The sequence below is a fragment of the Curcuma longa genome, chromosome 14 (assembly GCF_044706935.1).
Source record: "Curcuma longa cultivar G26 ecotype Majalengka, Jawa Barat chromosome 14, ITB_CL_G26_1.1, whole genome shotgun sequence".
NCBI classification, from domain to species: Eukaryota; Viridiplantae; Streptophyta; class Magnoliopsida; order Zingiberales; family Zingiberaceae; genus Curcuma; species Curcuma longa.
In genome coordinates, this window is record NC_133874.1 from 51,349 (window position 1) to 72,975 (window position 21,627).

At 36.7% G+C, this 21,627-nt stretch overlaps 1 protein-coding gene across 1 annotated transcript; it reads right to left on the reverse strand.

The window, feature by feature from the left end:
- Positions 1 to 268: 268 nt before the first annotated feature.
- Positions 269 to 16,122, reverse strand: LOC141845612 (pentatricopeptide repeat-containing protein At1g62350-like; the record flags this gene model as incomplete). The annotated part of the gene is given in 2 exon segments (XM_074733673.1): positions 269 to 588; positions 15,736 to 16,122. Coding segments are annotated over 2 exon segments (417 nt in total), but the record flags the coding sequence as incomplete, so codon positions are not given.
- Between the last annotated feature and the right edge of the window lie 5,505 nt (positions 16,123 to 21,627).

The window sequence follows — 21,627 nt, forward strand, 5'->3', positions numbered from 1 at the left end:
ATGATACACAAATCTAAACGCTTTACGGTAACTGCAGTTTTGTGCAGCAGCAAAAGCAATTTCATTTGCACGAAGCTGCCTTCCTTAATGAAGCAATAGCAGCCCGCATAGTCGAGAACACAACAGTTTAAACATTATAAGATTAACTGCAGGAATATACTAAGCACAGTAACTGAAACTGCATGGAGGGTGGGGTGGTTAGGCCAGTCCAGCATGGACCAACGACTAGCCTAACTAAATAGATTGTCGGATCCATCATGTCATCAAATGAACCAAAAAGCAAAGGGATATACAATAGTTGAAATTATTTTCTGATTTTTCACAAAATAAGTTTCAATTCTAATGTTTCACCATACAGCATTTCGCCAACAAAAGGGGCAGTAATTGGCCTAAAATGAATGCAGTAGATAGACAAAGCACGCCGATACAACACCTATAATACGGAGAATTGAAGGCTTGGATAGGAATCACCCAGCGTCTGACAATCCCTACTCCCCAATAGAAAATTCTAAGCGTTAATAAGCAAATATACTGTGTTGGACATTATTGCCTCGGATTTCAGACAATTTTGAGCGACTTTCTCTTTGGCTGCAGAAATATTAAAAAGAAAATTTTAAGAATGCATGTCTACTTTAATTATATCAAATCAATAATAACGCTTGAAAACTTGGGGTTATGCACATAAAAGTATCACTAGTCTTTCAAAATTATTTTAAAAGACACTTTTCTATAAAAGTTTAGTACTGAAGCATAATTCTACAACAATGAGGATAACAATTACTTTAGCTCATGACCCTTATTTTTGGCACAGTATCATATAATATTTCTGAGTCACTCTAGAACAACAACAATAGATTCTTTGTACTCTCCTAATCCAATACATGCTAAAGTTTTAGAATTCTATTTAAGTCATCAATGAGTTTAAGCTAGATATATTGCCCAACTCAATCATTAATTATTTAAGCTAGATAAGTATGTGTTAAAAAGTCATAAACCATATTTTGCATTTAGAATTGACATGGCCATTACAATTTTCCTTTTTGCTCTACCAAGATATATATCACATTGTCTCCTAAAAGAACATAACAGACAGTAAATCATCTATTTATGGAAGAGTATGCCTGATTTGCTTATATCCTAATAAATAGACCATGTTCATGATAGCAGAGACCCTTTCCCTTCACACTTAACTACCAACAACATTTAGAGTTGTCTTCGAATGATCCGCATATAGAGCCTAAAGAAACTAACTTATTACACACAACTGTAATTGTTTATCCCTCTTATTGCATCAAGCGGTACCACATCTCCCTATGAGGTTTTGCATCATGAGCGAAGAGTGTAATGACTACATGATATGAGAATTTGCATCATCCTAAAATATCTTTATATTTTTAAAAATTATAAAAAGGAGAATGTTTAAAGAATGCCTTAACTAAATAGGCAAAAGTTAAATGTAAAAGTATTCTGGTAGGTTCCAAATTGTGTTTTGATCTCATCACAAAGCGAATTGAAAATACATAAAACTTTGGTGACATTTTAGTTGACAAATTCACACTCAAATCTAAAATTTTATGATGCTCTAGATAATGATCCCCCTTCGGCTTATTGATAATCTAGGATTTTATTGTATTTTATTGATTCAATTTGGGTTCTTTCATGAAAATAAATTATAAAATGAATCAATTTAATCATATTTGTCCTATATTGCATAATCTGAGTCTTGATTATAATTTTCATGTTTTAATGGTAATTTTTGCATTAATTGAGTTTTAATTGATTTTAGGGTTCAAATCGGATCAAGCTCGAGCTTAATCGTGGTCAAATCGAGCCAATTTACCCAAATTGATCAAGCCAACATGGAGGACATGACCTATATCAAGTTTGATTAAAATTCCTGAATTTTTTGGAAGCCCTAAGTTGCCCTAAACCCCAGATCAAATCTGCACCGTTGGATCAGAAATGAAGGGCTCAGATTGATCAATTAATCAGTATTTAATCAAAGCTGTAATCTGTGAATAGGGCCGCCCGATACTGTTCATCATCTTCTCCCACGCCGTTCCCCTGCTGCGCGACGTACCAAACGGCGAGCCCCCTTCCATTTCTTCCCTTTGATTCGTGTTTCTTGATCCTTGAAGAGTATAGAACAACTTCGTTTGGCGACAACCGGCGGCTGGAGGCGAGCAACCGGCGAGGGTTTCTCCGGCGCTGATTTCCCCTGTTTCACGGTGTTCTTGTGTTCGGCGGCGTCATCAGCTCCCACAAGACGACGAGGGGTTCTCTGAGGATTGTGGAGCACCTTCACAGCGTCTTCGAACCAATCAGAGCCCGAAGAGACGAGGAATTCCATTTTGCAGATTCAAAATCCTACTCGTGCCACTGTTCTGATTTCAGTAGAGGGTTTCTGCTGATTTTAGGGTTTTGGACGCGGGCAGACAAGTTCCAGCGATTGGTTCGAGCTTCTAAAAAGATTTCCGATGAGGAGGGTCTCCAATTCGGCTCTCATTTGACACCGAGATGAGGAAATCGATGAAAGGGAAGATTCAAAATCCTACTCGTGCCACTGTTCTGATTTCAGTAGAGGGTTTCTGCTGATTTTAGGGTTTTGGACGCGGGCAGACAAGTTCCAGCGATTGGTTCGAGCTTTAAAAAGATTTCCGATGAGGAGGGTCTCCAATTCGGCTCTCATTTCTGAGGAAATCGATGAAAGGGAAGGATTGGATGTGTTACTGAACATTTCTGATAGTTGTTTCTGATTTTCGTTTCTGAAATTCATTCCTAAAGTTTGTTTTGATCCAATTTGTTTCAATAGCACTTGAATTCCTTTTGGTTGTTTGATTTCCATTGCATTTCATTACCTTGTGTTTTTTTCTTAATTTTGCATTGCATTTCGTTTCTAAAAACACCAAAACCCCCATTTTTATAGAAAACCCCAAAAATACGACACCTAAGCTTGAATTAAACAATTTTCTACTAGTCCTTGGAAAAATACGACTCGAGGCCCCTATACTTCATTTGTTTGTATTTATCGTGGGTTTTCGATATTTATAAATTCTAATTTGCAACCCTACTCGTGACACATACCAATCTAGGGTTGTCAAATTTTGGCGCCGTTGCCGGGGAATAAACTAGTAGAGATTGTTTGAATTGAGCTTATTTTAATTTTTCTTTATTTGCTTTGATCATTGTTGGGTTCTAAAATGTATGGAAATTCTTTTTATCAACAACCATCTTATCAACAATCTGAACAGCAAAATTTTTATTTGCAGGAACCTTATCAAGGTTTTCAGCAAGCAATTTCAAGGTGGACAACTTCAACATCAAATCCATCAATCTTATCAAGGTTTTCAACATGTGGACCAACCATCTCAACACTCAAATCAGCCCCATTTTCAAAATTTTCAGCAACCATATCAACAACAACAAAGTTTTCAGCAACCATACACCAATTTTCAGCCCCAATTTCATCATTCACAACCTCAATTCAACAACTTTCAACAAGAACAATTCCAGCCTTCAAACCAAGATTTTTCACAGCTCTATGGTGGTTTCCAACAGCCCCTAAATCAAGGTTTTCAAGGCACAAATCTTCAGCAACCTCCCTTGAACTTTCAAGCAAGTTTTCAACATCAAAATGCTTCTTTTCAAGCCCAAAATCAATGTCAATCATCATTTTCTCAAAGCGGACAGATTTGTAATCAAATTCAGCAGCCCATCTATTTTCAAGATCAGCAAAACTCATACCCAATCCAAGAAGACTATGGAAGTTCTAGTGAGTTTATGCAAAAACAAGAACAAGAGCTTGAGGAGATGACGCAACAAGTATCGATGCAACAACAGAATTTACAAAATCTTGAAAGGCAAGTTGAACAACTTTTAAATAGCATGAATCAATTGCAGGCTCAAAGATCAGGTCAATCACCTTCTCAAGAAATTTCAAATCCTGAAGAAAATTTTAATGAAATAATTTTGAAGAATGAGGAGCCTACTGCAATTCCAAGCACTAAAAATTCAAATTTTTATGAAGAAATTTCAGCAACTCTTTCTCCCACACAAATCAGCCCTGAAATGGATTTTACAACAATTAATGGTGAACAAAATTCAATAAGCACAGTGTCACAGGTTGATTTCAGTTTGGATGATGGAGAGGATGCATTGGTTACTGAGGAAGATGATATAGAGCCTATTTCTGATGCAATTACAGTTGAAGATGATCAAATGGGTGTAGGGGATTGCACTGAGCCCCAGGGACCACCACTTTTGATTGAGGTATCAAAAGATTTAGAGGATAGATATTTAAGTGTAGGGGATTGCATGGAGGCAATACCCCAAGAATCACTTCCAGGCAGTATACATTCACGTGATTCAGAGCAGGAACCCTCATCTGAGGAGGATGAAGTTGTGGAGCCATGTAATCAACAATTAGGGCCTATTTGTAGTCACTCCAGTATTTGTCATGCTTCAGGTACCTCCTATTCATCCACGGTTAGTATTCATGCCCATTATTCAGAAAATATCATAGAGGTACCGGTATTTGATTTTGTTGGATGTGAGTCATTTCTTAATGCATGCACTACACATTTTAATATTATTATTCCTGCTCTTTCTTACTCCACATGCATGTGGAAGATTGGTTCTATTTTTGGCCTTGCAGATTTATTTGAAAAATCAGATTGCACACTTCTAAGGTTGATAAAGTCTCCATTTATGCTGAAAAAGACCCCAACAATTCAAGCAACAATCGAGCTTCCCAAGTGGGTGCTCCATCTGAATCTTCTCCGACCACCTGAGACACCATCCAAGGAGTTGAAGAATTTTGAAAAAGCAAATCAGCACATTCTTGGCCATATTATGAAATTGCTTACCTCTCCCCGATCCATTCCATTACCGGCGTGGATTTTATTGCTGAATCGTCTACAACCGCCAGGACTCAGGGGAGTTTGTTCCAACTTTCTTTTCATTGTTAATACCATTTTTTTCCTCTTTTTTCTTTCTTAGTTTCATATCAGTAATAAAATTTCATTTTCATGAGCATTTTAGTTTGAAAATTTCATTGTGAACATCATCTCATGCATGCTTTGGTTAGGAAATAAATGTACCCCCTTAGTAGTTCTTTACATCATGCTAGAGGCTCTTAAAAGCTAGTTAACTTTGATTATCAAGTTGAATAATTTGAGTTCATGGATGAAAATTTTTGAACACTTGAGTAACCCTTAGTGATGGAGTCCAAATTGATGAAATTGAGATGATGTACTTTTCTACCTAGTGAGGTTTAAGCCTTAATTGTGTGAAGCACTTATGTGATTGTAATCTAGAACTTGCTTGTGTTCTTTCAAGGCTATATTTTCTATGATTGGTCCACATTTATGAAGGCTAATAATTTTGTTTCATCACCCATACATTTCATGCTACACTTATACTCCACACCACTTTCTTTAATCTTTTTAATCCTAATTTTGGTTCACCTTTTCTTTTCTCTTGGACATGGGTATTTTTAGATGTTATTAATGTTCCTTTGCCCGAGACGGTCAAAGATTTAAGTGTGGGGGAGGAGGTGTGAAGGTGTGAAATTTTGAAGAAAAAATTTTTTTTAAAGAAAAGAATGAGAAGTGTGCCAAAAGTTGGATGTTTTGTGCCAATTTTGATTAAAAGCAATGTGAAAAGGAGGATTTCAAGTATAGCACTTGAAATGTTCATTGTTATGATGCTATGATGGTTTTTCTGAGGAGATTTGATGTTGTGAAAATTTTCAAGAAGATGGAAGTTAGCAAGTGTCCAAGTTGTGAAAAGCAAGGATGACCAAAGGTGTAAATTAGCTATGATTGATTTAGTGGCCGGATTTGGGCACAAAAAGAAGTCACAAATGTTAAGAAATGAAGAGAAAACAAAGAAGGATTCAAAGTGTAGGAATGAAGCTTGTGAACCAATTGAGAATCAAAGTGCTAATATTGTGCCAAAGCAAAGTAGTATGTGCCAATGTTGATCATTGGAGTTCTTTATGGAGCTGTTTCAATGGGAAATTACTGAGTGCATTGCTGGAAATGTATTGAGTTTAGAAGCCAAAGAATTCAGATTCAAAAGGATCAGAAAAAAAAAACAGTGAAGAAAAAAGAAAAAAAAGAAGAGAAGATCGTAAAAGGGAATGTATTGGGCACTTGAAATTTGGTTTCATGGCCGGATTAAAAAGCAAAAAGAATGTTAAAGACATGTTCAGAACTGAGTTTGAAAAGGAGTTCCAATTGTAAGAATTGAGCTTGTAAACCAAATGGAAATCAAATGCAAGCCAAATGTGCCAAGACAATGAGCAATATGCCAATTTTAACTTTGGAAGCTTCATATGGACCGGTCTCAATGGAAATTGATTGATTTATATTTCTGGAAATGTGTTGAGTTGAGAAAGCAAAGAATTCAGAAGAATCAGAGTGAAAAAAAAAAAACAGAAAAAATCAGAGAAAACAGAATGAAATTCAGAAAATTGGGAAAAAATGATGAATTCAAGAACTCGGTTGCGAATCAATTGAATGAGTAGGATTGGATTGCAATAGATGATGGATACAACTTAGATGGCATAAGATCAGATTGAAACAAAATCAGGAAAAAATTCAAAGCAAAAAAAAAATCAGAAAAAAGAGAGATGTTGAATATTTCAAGTAGAGTTTCAAGAAGTTGATCGGTTGATGAACCACAGTAGAACCTACCCCATTTCAGTTGCTTACTAAACAACAAATTCAGATGTCAAGTTGTCCAAAGTGCAGCTGCAATAGAAAAGAAAAGTCAGAAGAAAAACAGTATGAGAAAATCAGAAAAAATAGCTTTTTTCAGTTTTATTTTTCAGCTGCATTCTTACAATTTTTATGGGACTGATCTGCTAGTTCGAATTGCACAGAACTTTGCATGGTTATTAGCATTATCAAGCAAGCTTCAAGATGGAAAAAGAATGGAGGAAAATCAGCAAGAGAAAAGAGAGAAAAAGCAAAATTTCAGATTGGTTTTAAATGAGTTTTAGAATTGAATCGTGCCAATGATACATTGTATTTTCAGTTTCATGGGAAGTGAATTTCTGTTTCTGATGATTGGTTGCTATTTGTTTGCTCTTGCAAAGTCTAAATGTGAAAGAATTTGGCTTGATTTCAAAAGAAAAATGAAAATGGCACATTTGTGGTGATGTGTTGAGGAAAAGAGAAAATGTGAAAGAGGAGTTTGTATCAAGGTGAAGGATTTTGGAGATTTAGCTCAGATTTGTTTCATGGATTTGTAGACAACACCGAAATAAATGGAACTCAAGAGGAAGCAAGAAGAAAGAGTGGCAAGGATTATTAAGTTGCATTTAACTATACCCATGTCTTCTATTTCACTCACTTTTTTTTCTTGAAATTTCCTTTTACTTGAATTTTTCTTTCTACATTCTCTATTTCAATTGTCTCATAGTCATGATTTCTCTACATCTTCAATAAACCTTAATATTTGTGGATTCCAATTCAAGAATGCTAGTGGAGAGTAGATAGCAAGCAAGCCTATGGAAAGCATGAAACTTGAGTTGCTTGAGTGAGCTCCACTTTACATTGATCATGACTTAGCATTTAGGATGAGAGCCACTAAAATTATTTACTGACCTTGTGAGCATTAGTGTGATACATTTGTCTCAATTAATCATGAAGGATGAAATTTGCTAGGTGGTTAGCCAAGAACAAAGGTCTAATTCATGGCTTGGATTTTTGATACTTAATAATCCTAGATAACTTTCTTTCAAAGTTTTCTAATTATGATTGAGGATGATCTAGGGGGGGTACGACATTAGTTTATTTACTTAGTTTTACTTATTTTTACTTGAGCGGGACGCTCAAGGGTAAGTGTGGGGGAATTTGATGAGTCTAGGGTTTTATGCAATTTTTAATTGATTCAATTTGGATTTTTACATGAAAATAAATCGTTAAATGAATTAATTTGATTATATTTGTGTCATGTGGTATAATTGAAGATTTGATTATAATTTCTATGATTTAATGGAAAATTTTGCATTAATTGAGTTTAATTGATTTTAGGGTTAAATCGGTTTAAGCTCGAGCTCAATCGCAATCAAATCGAGCTAATTTGCCCAAATTGATCAAGCCAACATGGAAGACATGACCTAGATCAAGCCCGATTAAGATCTCTGAATTTTTTGGAAGCCCTAAGCTGCCCTAAAGCCCTAGATCAAATCTGCACCGTTGGATCAGAAATGAAGGGCTCAGATCCTTGATTAATCAATCAGTATTTAATCAAAGCTGTAATCGATGAACAGGGCCACCCGATACTGTTCATCATCTTCTCCCGCCGTCGCCTCCCCTGCTGCGCGACGTACCAAACGGCAAAGCCCCCTTCCATTTCTTCCCTTTGATTCGTGTTTCTTGATCCTTGAAGAGTATAGAACAGCTTCGTTTGGCGACAACCGGCGGCTGGAGGCGAGCAAAGGCGAGGGTTTCTCCGGCGCTGATTTCCCCTGTTTCACGGTGTTCTTGTGTTCGGCGGCGTCATCAGCTCCCACAAGACGACGAGGGGTTCTCTGAGGATTGTGGAGCACCTTCACAGCGTCTTCGAACCAATCAGAGCCCGAAGAGACGAGGAATTCCATTTTGCAGATTCAAAATCCTACTCGTGCCACTGTTCTGATTTCAGTAGAGGGTTTCTGCTGATTTTAGGGTTTTGGACGCGGGCAGACAAGTTCCAGCGATTGGTTCGAGCTTCTAAAAGGATTTCCGATGAGGAGGGTCTCCAATTCGGCTCTCATTTGACACCGAGATGAGGAAATCGAAGAAAGGGAAGGATTGGATGTGTTACTGAACATTTCTGATAGTTGTTTCTGATTTTCGTTTCTGAAATTCATTCCTAAAGTTTGTTTTGATCCAATTTGTTTCAATAGCACTTGAATTCCTTTTGGTTGTTTGATACTTAAGTTGCAATTCGTTGATAGATTGATTTTGGAGATTCTGTAAGCTTAGTTTTAAACCTTATTGCAATCTGAAACTTTCTTCCGAAACTTGATAAGCACTGTTCCGTGCCAATTAGTTTTTGATTTCTTAGAGATTAGATAGTTTAGATTAAGTAATTGATTGTTTGTGTTAGTTAATTTTAGCTGGTAAATTAGGTTGAATCTTGTTTGCAATCCAAATTGATCTCTTTCGAATTAAATCTCCTAGGAATAGCTGTTAAAGTGTAGTTTAGGTTTTTAAAGCAATTGCTCTTACCTTGTGTTTTTAATTAGGAGATAACTAGATTTTCATTGCATTTCATTTACTTGCTAATTTTGCATTACATTTTGCACCAAAACCCCTCATTTTTATAGAAAACCCCAAAAATACGACAATTGAGCTTGAATTAAACGATTTTCTACTAGTCCTTGGAAAAATACGACTCGAGGCCCCTATACTTGCTTGTTTGTATTTATCGTGTGTTTTCGATATTTATAAATTTAATTTGCAACCCTAATCGTGACATTTCCATAGCAAATCTAGGGTTGTCACTCATCATGCCAACTTCACAAGCCTAGCATACATGGCATCAGGTCACATCAGCCCGAGCATCGCTTTTAGCATGCAAAGTGCTTAGCAGCCCAAGCACCTTCTTCGACTTGTAGAGTGCTTGGCATTTCAAGCACCTTCTTCGACTTCTAAAGTGCTTAGCAGCCCAAGTACCCTACTTCATACATGTGGTGTGGGCCTATTTCGAGGCTACGACTAGGCTCAATATACAATTTACCCCTCTAAGCACCTCAAACCTCTTTAACCGCGTTAAGGTCACCAATCCTAGCCATCTTTGGGCGTAGTTGGAACGACTCTGCTCCTTGCAGAGTATGATAAGAATAGACAATCCATAATTGGGCTAGCCTCTTGTTAGAAGAAGCAACCACAGCGTACGACCCAAACAAGTAAACCATAATTAGGTAACCACTCAACTGGGAAACACATCAGCAGGGCATGGTCAATGTAGATCTAGAACATCCCTGAACACACCCTTATTAGCACCCGCACCCATACTATAGGAAACAACCACTTATACGGCTCGGAGGACCAATCGTATAAAAGAGGTAACATTAGCAATGGTAAAAAGATATAATTCTTATTCTCTCGAACCTTCTCTCTAACTTCATTCTATATTTTTCTCTTTCTCTCTCAAGTTCCATCACCGAAGTCTAATTTAAGCATTGGAGAGGCATGTTGGACATTTCTGACGTCCTCTAACATGTGTTAATTCACACAAGCTCATCCATGTCATTGAAGGAAGCTTCGTAATCGACGTCTAGCCAGGAGATAAAATTTGGATGCATCATTTTGAAGTTGTACGTGGGAACAGATTAAATCGAGCAAGACATTGAGATGGAATTTGCTAGAAGAGATAATCTTGAGGAGTTGAAGCCTCCCTTGTATATGTCCTTGGACTCAATGCCTTTCCTATTGACCCAAGGATTTCTTCTATAATATTTGCATATCATTGCTTTGTTAATCTTGGGTTTATGCATTTACTTCAGTTGAATGTTTCTAGAAATTTGTAAGGCACAAGTGCTTATATCTCTCCTAGACATCCGCTCCACGGTCTTGGGATCGAACCACTACATCCCCATGATATTGAGTGCTTCTTCCTTGACTCCATTTGTAATACTTTCATATAATTATTTTGATGATCTTGGGCTTCTAAGGATTACTTTTTATCAATTTACTAATCATTTGAGAATTGCTTTAATTGATCTACTAATTCTAGACTTATTTGCTTATTGAGTTCACTCTTCCATTATCTTCCCTATAGCAGCAGTGATTTCACAACCATTAAGGGGTTGACTTGGCATCGCTATCTCAAATAAAAGTAGGTTGCCCTGTGATATTGGGATTAAACTATCGTGTCGTGCCACTTGAAATCGACGATATTTCCTATTCCAGCACCGCAATATTTTAAATTGAATATGAATTTAAAATAATCTGGAAAATTTTCAAAACATAATTCTTAAATATTTCAAATAAATTTTAAAAATTAAAAATTTACAAATACATTCAAAAAATAATTTAAGACCTTCAAATAATTTTAATAATTTAATAATTTTAGATTTAGTTTTGAATTTTGAGAATTACTTATTTTTTTAAATAATTTTGACAAAAATAAAGAGGAGTCTGGGGGCAATGGTAAAATTCCTATCATATGATGTTGTGGTCACGGGTTCAAGTCATGGAAATATTCTCTTGCAATACAAAGTAAGGCTACGTACAATAGGCCCTATATGATTCGACGCTTCCCCGAGGCTCTACATTGGTAGGAGCTTCATGCACCGAGCTGTCCTTATTTTATAAAAATTTAATAGAAATTATCTTATAAGAACATATTAAAATATAAACTCAATACCTCAAAATATAACATCAATAGTGAGCATATTTAATAATCAAATATAAATAAAATTAATATACACTTATATTTAAAAATTAAAAAAATACTGAAACTATATCGGCACAGCACAATACGATATCGAAACTGTATCATTTCGGTATGGAATCAAAACTTCAGCATGGGTCAAAATTTTAAACCATGACTTTATCAACTCCCCGACCTTAGAGGTCTGCTTAAGTTGCAAGATTGATCTTCTCATATTCTCTTCTAGGCCTTAGAGGTTCATCTCAAGATTGAGCTTTATTACCTCTCTGACCATATAAGTTCATTCAGGTTGCAAGATTAGTTTCTTATATTCTTTGTTAGGCCTTAGTGATTCACCCAAGTCTCGGGGTCGAACTTTATTATCTTCCTAACCTCAAAGGCTAACCTAGGTTATAGTTAGTTTTTATGTGGGATGGAGTTTTTCCCCTTAACTTCAGAGGTTCACCCAAGCCAAAGTTGATTTACAGTATTCTCTTCTCGACTTCAGAGATTTGCTCAAGATCGTAAGATTGAGTTTTTCCCCTTAGCCCCAAAATTTCGTTCAAAGAGTCAATTTACATAATTCTCTCCCCAACCTCATAGGTTTGACTAAGGTCGTGGGATCAAATTTTTCCCCTTAACCTTGTAGGTTCACCCAAGGCAAGGGTTGATTTACAATATTCTCTCCCCGACTTCGTTGGTCTTCCAAGTCGCGAGATCTAGTTGATCTTCTTTATTATCCTCTCCCAATTTCACTGGTCTTCTGAGTCACAAGATCAAATTAGTCTTCTCTATTATTCTCTCTCTAATTTCCTTGGTTTTCCAAGTTAAGGGATTGAACATGTCTTCTCTATAATGCTCTCTTATATAGTAGTGGGATGCCCGGTAGTCTCGGAATCGAACATCCCCTTAGCCACAGTGGATTAGCTAATTGGTAAAAGGTCAACTTGACTATGCTCTCCCAAATAGTAGCATGTTGTCTCAATCTTAGCAGTAGTGGATTACCTAGCCACTAAAGGTTGACAAGGGTACGCTCTCCTAGATAACAACAGACTGTCCCACAATCTTGAGATTGAGCATCCCTTCCTTACAGTAGCGGTTACGTAACTATAATGGGAACGCCTCAACTACGTTCTCTCAAACAAAAGTGGGTTTCCTCGCAATCTTGGATTTAAGCATCCTCTTAATGGCAGTGGATTACCTAATCACAAAAGGGTTGATTAGATAATACTTTCTCTGACCTACAATGGCATTATGATGTGGCCTACCATGAGTGACTCTGCTCCTCAACCCACTTGAAAGTGGGATTATGATACCTTAGATAATAATTCCTCTCTATCTCTGATAGCGCTCTACGCAAGTATACGGAATGTCGTCAAGTAATAAAAAGATCGAATCCACAGGGACCGTGGAATTACTTACTAGATTTAGCACAAAAAGGTGGAGAGAAAACTGAGCATGAGTTGTGTGGGGGAGATGGGAGTGTTCTAAAGTACTTTATCCTAGAGTTCAGAGAAAGGAATCGACTGTGACACTGGGTTGTGAAGCGATCCTAGGACTTCGGACTCCTCAGAGTATGGATTGATTGACTTGGATCCTCTACCTTTCCTCAATAATTGTTCAATTGTAGGGATGTTAACCAATTTATCCAATTCGACCTCGTCAGGTATCCTCGGAATAAAGCATTGGTGTTCTTACGTCACTCGTTGTCGGTTTGAGATGGTTCTAGAAGCCCGGTTCAAGGCATTCCCGTGTCACTCAGGCGCCCCGGAGTACTAAAAGAACCCTATCCCCTGTCACAGGATATCTTTTTACGGACCTCTCCCCAACAACGGATGACCGCTAACTATCCCTCATAAGAATTAACTATGAATTAAGAAACCCCTCGGAAACTCGCCCGGTTCAAGGCATTCTTCCTGTCACGAAGCGCCCCGGTGTACGGCCTAATGATTCCTCAATCCACAATCAATCCCTACCCTCATGGATTCATACACACACAATTTATCATTCAACACATAAGCATAAATCCACAAAGCAATAGACAATTATATCATTGAAAACGGTAGATTAATCAAATCCAAAATACAATCATCCAGTACATCTGATTTATCCTACATCCTAGAATCTAGGGAACTACTCCATAGCGTGGAGATTACAAGCCAAAGGAAGGAAGGAATACATCTTAATCCAGAGATACAACAATGAAGTGCAGGAAATAAGACTTATCTTCTTCCTCGGACTGCAAACTCTGCGTAGATGGGATGAGGATGGACTGGAGCAGTCGGATCGGTGGATGGATCGTCGAATCTCGCTCCGAAACAGGCGTCGGTGGCTCTAGAACAGCTCCGGTGGCTCTCCAAGGTCTCCCCCCTTTCTTAGGTCACTAAGAGGACCTATTTATATGCAGGTCACGAGTCAGCACGCCCCCGCTCACACGGCCGTGCCTGGGAGGCACGGCCCAGTGTGGGCACTGTCGGTTGAAGAGGCACGGCCGTGCCTTGGGGGCACGGCCTTAGGCAGTCAAGCTTCTGTTTTGGGGCACGGCCGTGCCTCTGGGGCACGGTCCAGACTTGGCTTGGCTCTGTTTGAAGGCACGGCCGTGCCTGTGAGGCACGGCCACAGCCTGACTCTTCTCCTTTTTCTGGACACGGCCGTGTCTGTGAGGCACGGCCAGCTGCTGAGACCTTTCTGTTTTGACACACGGCCGTGCCTGGTGGGCACGGCCAACAGCAGATGCTTCCTTCAGGTTGGAAACACGGCCGTGCCTGTGAGGCACGGCCAAGTCTCGTCTGGCTTCTGTTTCAAAGCACGGCCGTGTCTGGTAGACACGGCCCCCTTCTGCTGCTGAGGGAGGATGTTGGCACGGCCGTGCCAGTGAGGCACGGCCCAGGCTTGTTGGTCTTCTGTTTGGGCACACGCCCGTGCCCTTTGAAGCACGGCCAGGAGGCTGAATAGACACGGCCGTGCCTATGAGGCACGGCCCTGTCTTGCCTTGTCTTCAATTGTTACTCCGTTTTGCCCGCTTTTGCTCCAAATTCCATCCTGAAACAAGTAAAAACACGAGCAGATCTCCGAACTAGGAAATGCAAGATATGTGCCTAAATGCATAAATAAGGGATGCAATGTACACAAGATTTTAGCAATAAACTCAGAAAGATGTGCAAATAAAGCGTCATGCTTGAACACACCCTTACTAATACATATATTACATGAAACAAACCACTTGTAATGGTTCGGAGGATCAGTTATATAAAAAAAGTAACATCGGCAATGGTAAGGAAATCTGATGCTTGTTCTCTCAAAACTACATATATAAACTAACTTAAGCTCAGAAACGACATCTCTAACATCAACAGAAATTATACATTCTGGGTTACTTGCTGATAGCAGAAATGTTGCTATTCCTAAACAGATGGAATCAGGTAGACCTATCACTCGGATGGATTACTACCAAGAAGGCCATCTTGATGAGTCTTCTTATGCTGAAGCATGTAATATTGGAGTTCTCTAGATGTTATCATGATGAGATCTAGCAGTGTCAAGAATAAACATGAAATTTTTGTGCGAGTATTGGAGAAGAGACCACAAGCGAAGGAGAAAACATGCAACACTAGATATTTTCTGGACGTCGAGTATAACATCTCTTAAATCAATTAAGGCTACTTCAACTCTTGTAAGGAGATTAGAAAGATGACAGGTGTGGCTTAAACAACAACAGATGAAAGACAGAAGAACCCACTGAATTCTGAACAATTCACTGGGTTAAGCTTTGTCTTGTAGGACTGAGGCGGAAGTGCATGTCTGGGCAAGAGAGAAGAACAACTCTACGTAAAAGATTAATTGAAAAACATATAATCTTCACCATGTTAAATTTGTGAAATTATTAGGTATTTACAAATAGTCCACACTTTTATCATCACTAGTTTCACTGAAAATGGTGAAGTTTCATATTTCATGTAAGACTTTCCAACAGAACCACACACAAGGTGCTTACTCCTGATACCTACAAGAATCAAAAAGGCTGAACGTTTATGTAGAAGTCACGTTTACATATAGTTCATAGCACACAATTAGCTTAGCTATCCGGAAAGAAAGATGAATGGCTAAAATTTACTCCTTCCATTTAATATACATTAGAAATTAAATTCATACAAGTAGCTAAAGAAGCAGGGCAAGGTGGGGCATAAAAATTTTTATCCCACCCACTGCATTTAAATTATGGTGCGGGCAGAATGGGGCTGGATCAGAGAGGGTATGATCCCAATAGATTCAGAATGAGAACTAAATGGAAGAGCATAATAAAATCATAAAAATATGATTTCCTTTCCCTTTTCCTTTTAAATAAAGTTGATGTATACTCACATAATTCTTGTCAACCTTTTCAAGAAACTTCTCAGGGTACTCCACAAAATCAGCACAGTCCTTCCTCACATTAGAAGCAAGGTCGTGCAGCCCAACCTTTTCAAGATTTCTTATCAAAATGGTTAATGTCAACTTATCAGGATTGGTGCCCAATTCCTTCATTGATTTGTATTTCTCCATTGCTTTCTCCACCATATTGGCTTGTAGAAAGGCTCCTATCATTTCAGTGTAGACACGGGTATCTGGCTGCAACTTCTCTTTTTGAAACTCAGAAAATAGGTCTTCACATTGCTCAATCAACTTATTCTTTCCCAACATGAATATCAGGTTGCCATATAATGCTGAATCTGATTTATACCAGAGCTCCTTTTGAACGAATGCAAAAACCTGCAATACTAATCTCATATCAAATGATAGAATGTTACATGAAGAAAATAAGATTAAATCATACAACAACGAGCTGTGCACCCTGGAACCCATTTGTTCAGTCAACTATATGGGTTTTATCTCATAATTCAACTTTATGTAAGGTCATAGCTATCATTATACAGAATACACTTAGTTCCAAGTATATTTTTTTGGTTTTCTTCATACCTATAGTTATACCAACTATAAGAGGTTAATCTATGATCATCAATATATGATGTCCAGAGCATCTTGAAGGATCGTTGAAAGCGATAGAGGAGGAATATCACTCGCAAAAATAATCTTTTTAAAATCCTTTCCTTTTCTTTTAAACTCAGAATTAGAACGCAGCGGAAAGAATGACAAAGAAACTCGAAAAGCACAACACACGAACACAAGTATTTTTTTACTTGGTTCACAATCCTCTTACGAGTGGGCTACACCAAGGCCCGTAATCCAATCGTGCATTAGTTACGACTGGGCAATTACTATATTTCTCCTTCTGAAAACCTTTTCAGAGGTGGAGAAAGCACAAATGTAAAGGTGCGGTAACACTTTACTACCCTTTTTTTAGAATCGAATGCACAAAATTAAATGAAAATAATTAACAATGTTACCGACAACAAATAAGGATCAAAGGTTGAGCATCGGTGGTCAAAGAGTAATTCGGCACAGATGATTTGTTGTTGGCATGAGACGAGAGTTGGAGAGTGTATGAATTGATGTTTTGAACCTTCTAGTCGAGCCTTATTTTATAGGGATTTATCAGTCTACTGATCGTTGGTTCGGTCGACTGATTGCCTCGATAACCTGATCCAGATCTGGTTTATCGGTCGATCGAACGCCTTTACTGATTGACCGAACCTACCGGTTGCTTGAACAGGATTTCTGGTACACTAAAGGTCGTCGAGTTGTTATCCGATCACCATGTCATCTCAAAACCCATCCTTCTACCACGTTAACAAGACGGAGTTTATCTTGATCGAGCGACTTGACACATCAGCATCATGATGTCTATCCTCTACCACGTCGATATCTTAAGACTTATCCTCATCCATATTAGATGTCACGTCAGTTCAATGGATACCTCAGTTGCCATGTCATCATACTGTGACACATCAACTTCCGATCAACCAAACCTTACTATTTGATTGCACAGACCATTCAGTCGACTGAGCTTATTTCGATTACACAAACGCTACAAAACAGATTTAGCACAGAATAAAGTATAAAATGAATTATGCAAGTTCTAATTGAAAGTTAAATAATTGTCTGATCTTGACTTTGCAATCCTATTAGGAAGCTTAATCGATCGATGCCTAAATTCATCCCTTCAATGAGGAAATGTCATCACTGCCCTTAAAAGGACCTCTTCACTCTAGTTGCTTACCTTCCTTACCTTTTGTCAAATATTTGGTCTATCTGACCTATTTAGGCTTCTTCTACTTAGCGTCCAATCACTTAACCAACTAGGTCTTCCATCGACTCGATGTCTAGTCCTTGCTGACCTATCAAATCTTTTCTGCCAAAATTCTGATCTTGCTCTCTGCCTAGTGTCCAATTCTCTTGATCTGCTAAGTCTTTTGTTGCCTAGTATCTGATTCAACAGACAACTAGGGCATTCGTTGCCTAATATTCAATCCACCTAATCTACTAGAGGACTTTACTATCAAGTCAAATGCACTTAACAAAGATATCAGATCACATGAGCTTAACTTTAAATCTTTGTCAATCAAAACTCATATTCAATTATCTGGTACTCCCTACACTAACAATCTCCCCTTTCTTTATGTTTAACAACCCGGTTTAAAGTTAAGAAAAATACATAATCAAATTTTCAAACATGTATAAAACTCCCCTTGAATTTTAAAACTCTCCCTAAAGTTTTAAAAATTCTAAATAAAAAATATTTTTCAAACTTCAACTCCATATTCTCCCACTTTGACATACATCAAAACGAAAAAATATGTTTCAAAAACTTTAAGTTTTAAAAAATTGCATTTAACATCCAAGATTAATTTTGAAAAAAAAATGGTTTTCACAATGTTTCTTTAATAGTTTTTTTCAAAGTTAATTTCAAAAACTTTCAAAATTTAGTCTTATGGAAATACCCTTTTGAAAAATAATATTCAAAATGTCTATCTTTCAAAAAAATATTTATAAATATTTTGCAAAACTTAACAACGATAAATCTTACAATTTCTACGCCAGTGTCTCATATTGTCACAATAGTGACACGGTCCTTTTGGTGCTGGTTCTTTTTTCTTAACCTTTTTATTTCCCTTATTTTGATATTTTAACTCTCTCTCCTTGGAACTTTTCTTATAAGTGTCAAACAACATCACACCTTTCTATTCTTTCTTAACAAATGACATCACTATCTTAAGCATATTGATCAGCTCTAGAATTATGGATTCTAGATGGTTCATCTAATAGTTCATCACAAATTGTGAATAGCTATCAAACAAACTGTATAGAATTAAATCAATACTTAATTCATGATCATTACAAATCTAAGTGATCTCAACCGCTCAATGTAGTCATTCATCTTTAGTACATACTACACCACAGATGAACCCTCTTTTAGCGAAAAAAAGTTTAGTGACATCGAACCGTTCGGATTTTAGCTTGTTCATTAAACATCTCATGAAAATGATAAACAATCGTATAAGTATCCATATGCTCATGTTGTTTTTGCAGTTTAAGAGACATTAAGGCTGGTATAATACAACTGACAAGCCCAGAATCAGTCGTATGTTTCTGATGAGCCAACATTTGGTCCAATGTAGCTTCATTAACTAGTCTCGGGGAAAGAGACTCTTCGAGGACATAGGTTATCTTCTCAACCTTGAAAACAACTCTCATGTTTCAAAGCCAATCAATTTATTGGTGCCTAAAATTGAGCACAAATTTAAAGAAGACATTCTGATTCTATTAACCTAAATATAAAATTTAGCAAATATGAGAGATGAATTTATTATGTAATGCAAACAATTTATATACATCTAAGGGAGTATCACTTGCTTATCAAATTCAAAAACCCTTACATTAAATTTGGGAGATGGTAAATTTTCTCCAAGTGAATTGATATCCACTATAAATAAGAACAACCTTGGAAAGAGTCCAACAAGTCATCCTTAGTTCTAGTGGTAGGTATCAAATATACCAATTATGTATCACGTATATACCACTATCACATTATGCTATTAACTTCTTAATATTTACATAAATGTCGGGTTGTCAACTCATTAACATATATACATCATATGTATATCACAACTTCATCCTTATCCATATTAACCTTGGAGAGAGTCCAACAAGTCAATGATTCAAGTTAAAGCCGACCCATTAATCATTAGATCATATCTTAATAGTCTAAACATGTCTAATTTTAAGTTGGGCTTAGAGAGAATCCAACAACTTATGCTTAAAATTCAAGTTCTGATTTTAGACCATCTTAAGGGAAGATGTAAGCTTTAAAATTAAACAAGAGATTTCTTTATTTTATTTGGTCTCATCAATCACATGCAAAATAGAAAAACAATCAACATGCATTTACATGGCATAATCATGACATATATATAACATAGCATTAATTATATTAATAATGCATATGTCATAGCATGAATTATAACATAAATCATGTTATCGTTGTCATAAATTAATTTAGGAAATAAATATGTTAAAAAATTTGATTTCATAAATGACAATTTCTTAATTAGATTAGGAAATAATTTTCAAATCTAATTATATATCTTATTAGAAAATAATTACAAATCAAAAAATTTTCAATTAAATTAAAAAATAATTTTCTAAATTAGTTTTTTCTAATCATATTAGGAAATAATTTTCAAAATTGGATTTCCTAACAAATTAGAAAACTTTTCCAAAATTAAAAAAAAAAATCTATATCCGATTAAGAAACAATTTTCTTATCCAAAATTTTCTAAAATTTTCAAAAATAACTTTAGATAACCTACAACATACTTAACACAGATTTACGATCTATGTCGAAACACACAGTGGCTCTAATACCATTGTTGAGTGTCTTTATGCGTGTTTTAAAATTTTATTTCGATAAACAAGCAATGGAAGCATAATAATCTAAATTATTACAACACGTGCATTACACACATACAAGGATATACACATGTGTAGACATAATCGTAAAAATAAACAGCATAATTAAATTATACATGTTAGATGGCATGAAGCGGCAACGGCATTAACTATCAGTAACCTTTAGAAAGGTTGTCTCTACTCATATCCACACCGAGATCTCCGCAAAACGATTTCACTAAACCATATGTCATGTCTCCATTTCGATACTAGTCGAAGGGGGGAAAAACGCGATCCAAGAGAGAACCCATGGTTCGATTTGGTATCCGACGATACAAAATGAACTAAGCGGAGGTGATAAAGCCATCATTCGGAGGTTGGAAGGCTCACTACCGACGAGGAGCAGCAGGTATAATGGTGTCAAAGTTCTAGCAACAATAATTGCTCTCCGGAACAATAGTCAAGACGTCGAAAGAAACTCTCGCGGCTAAAACTCTTGCTATCCGATGCCACTTGGAGTGTTGCCGGCTGTGACCAACAGTTATCCCACTCCAGGCGGTGGCTAGCCGATGGAGGAGAGGAGACCTGAGGTTGGACGTCAGTGGCTGGCCGACAACTGGTCCTCTTGGACAGCTGCTAATACTATTAATATTATTTGTTTAATTTAATTTATTTAAATTAGGGGTAATATAGTAAATATTAAACTAATTATGTTTTATTCCCTCTAAATAAATATGTTAAACCAAACAACATTCTAAGTTATATTTTACCTAGGATAATCTTGGTTATGTGATTACCTAGTAATCACATAACTAAAGTTATATATAAATACCTAACCAAACGCACCCTAAAAGATACATTTAAGAAGGTATAAATAAAACTTAGGCGATGTGAGGCCATGATAAATACATCCATTAATTGAAGAAGAGAGAGGCAAAAGAAGACTTCGTTAGTAATAATAAAACAGAATAAAATTCATTTAAATATAAATGAGGATATAATAGGAAATCAAGCCCAATGACATAGGAGGATCCATATAACCAGCCTTACATAAAGGGATGAAGATTTAGTTGTTGTTGTTGTATTGCTCGACCTTTATTCTAATATTTTTCTAGTTGGATATTTTAGGGTTTAATAATCCAATAAAAATACTCTTTATTTCCTATCCAAACATACACACTACAAATAATATTGTCCCTAGGATATTCGATTTATTCCTTAACTTCAGAGGGGTACAAGTGTTATCATCCTCCATCAAAGAAATTTTATGTGAGCACACGTTACTTTCAATTAACATATGCATTATGTCACCACATCTTATCTTTAAAGGGAGAATTTCATACTAGAATATAATGATGAGGATTTTTTGCTCAACCTGTCATTACTTCTAATGTATAAGTCAGTATCTAACTATATGTCAAATCCTAT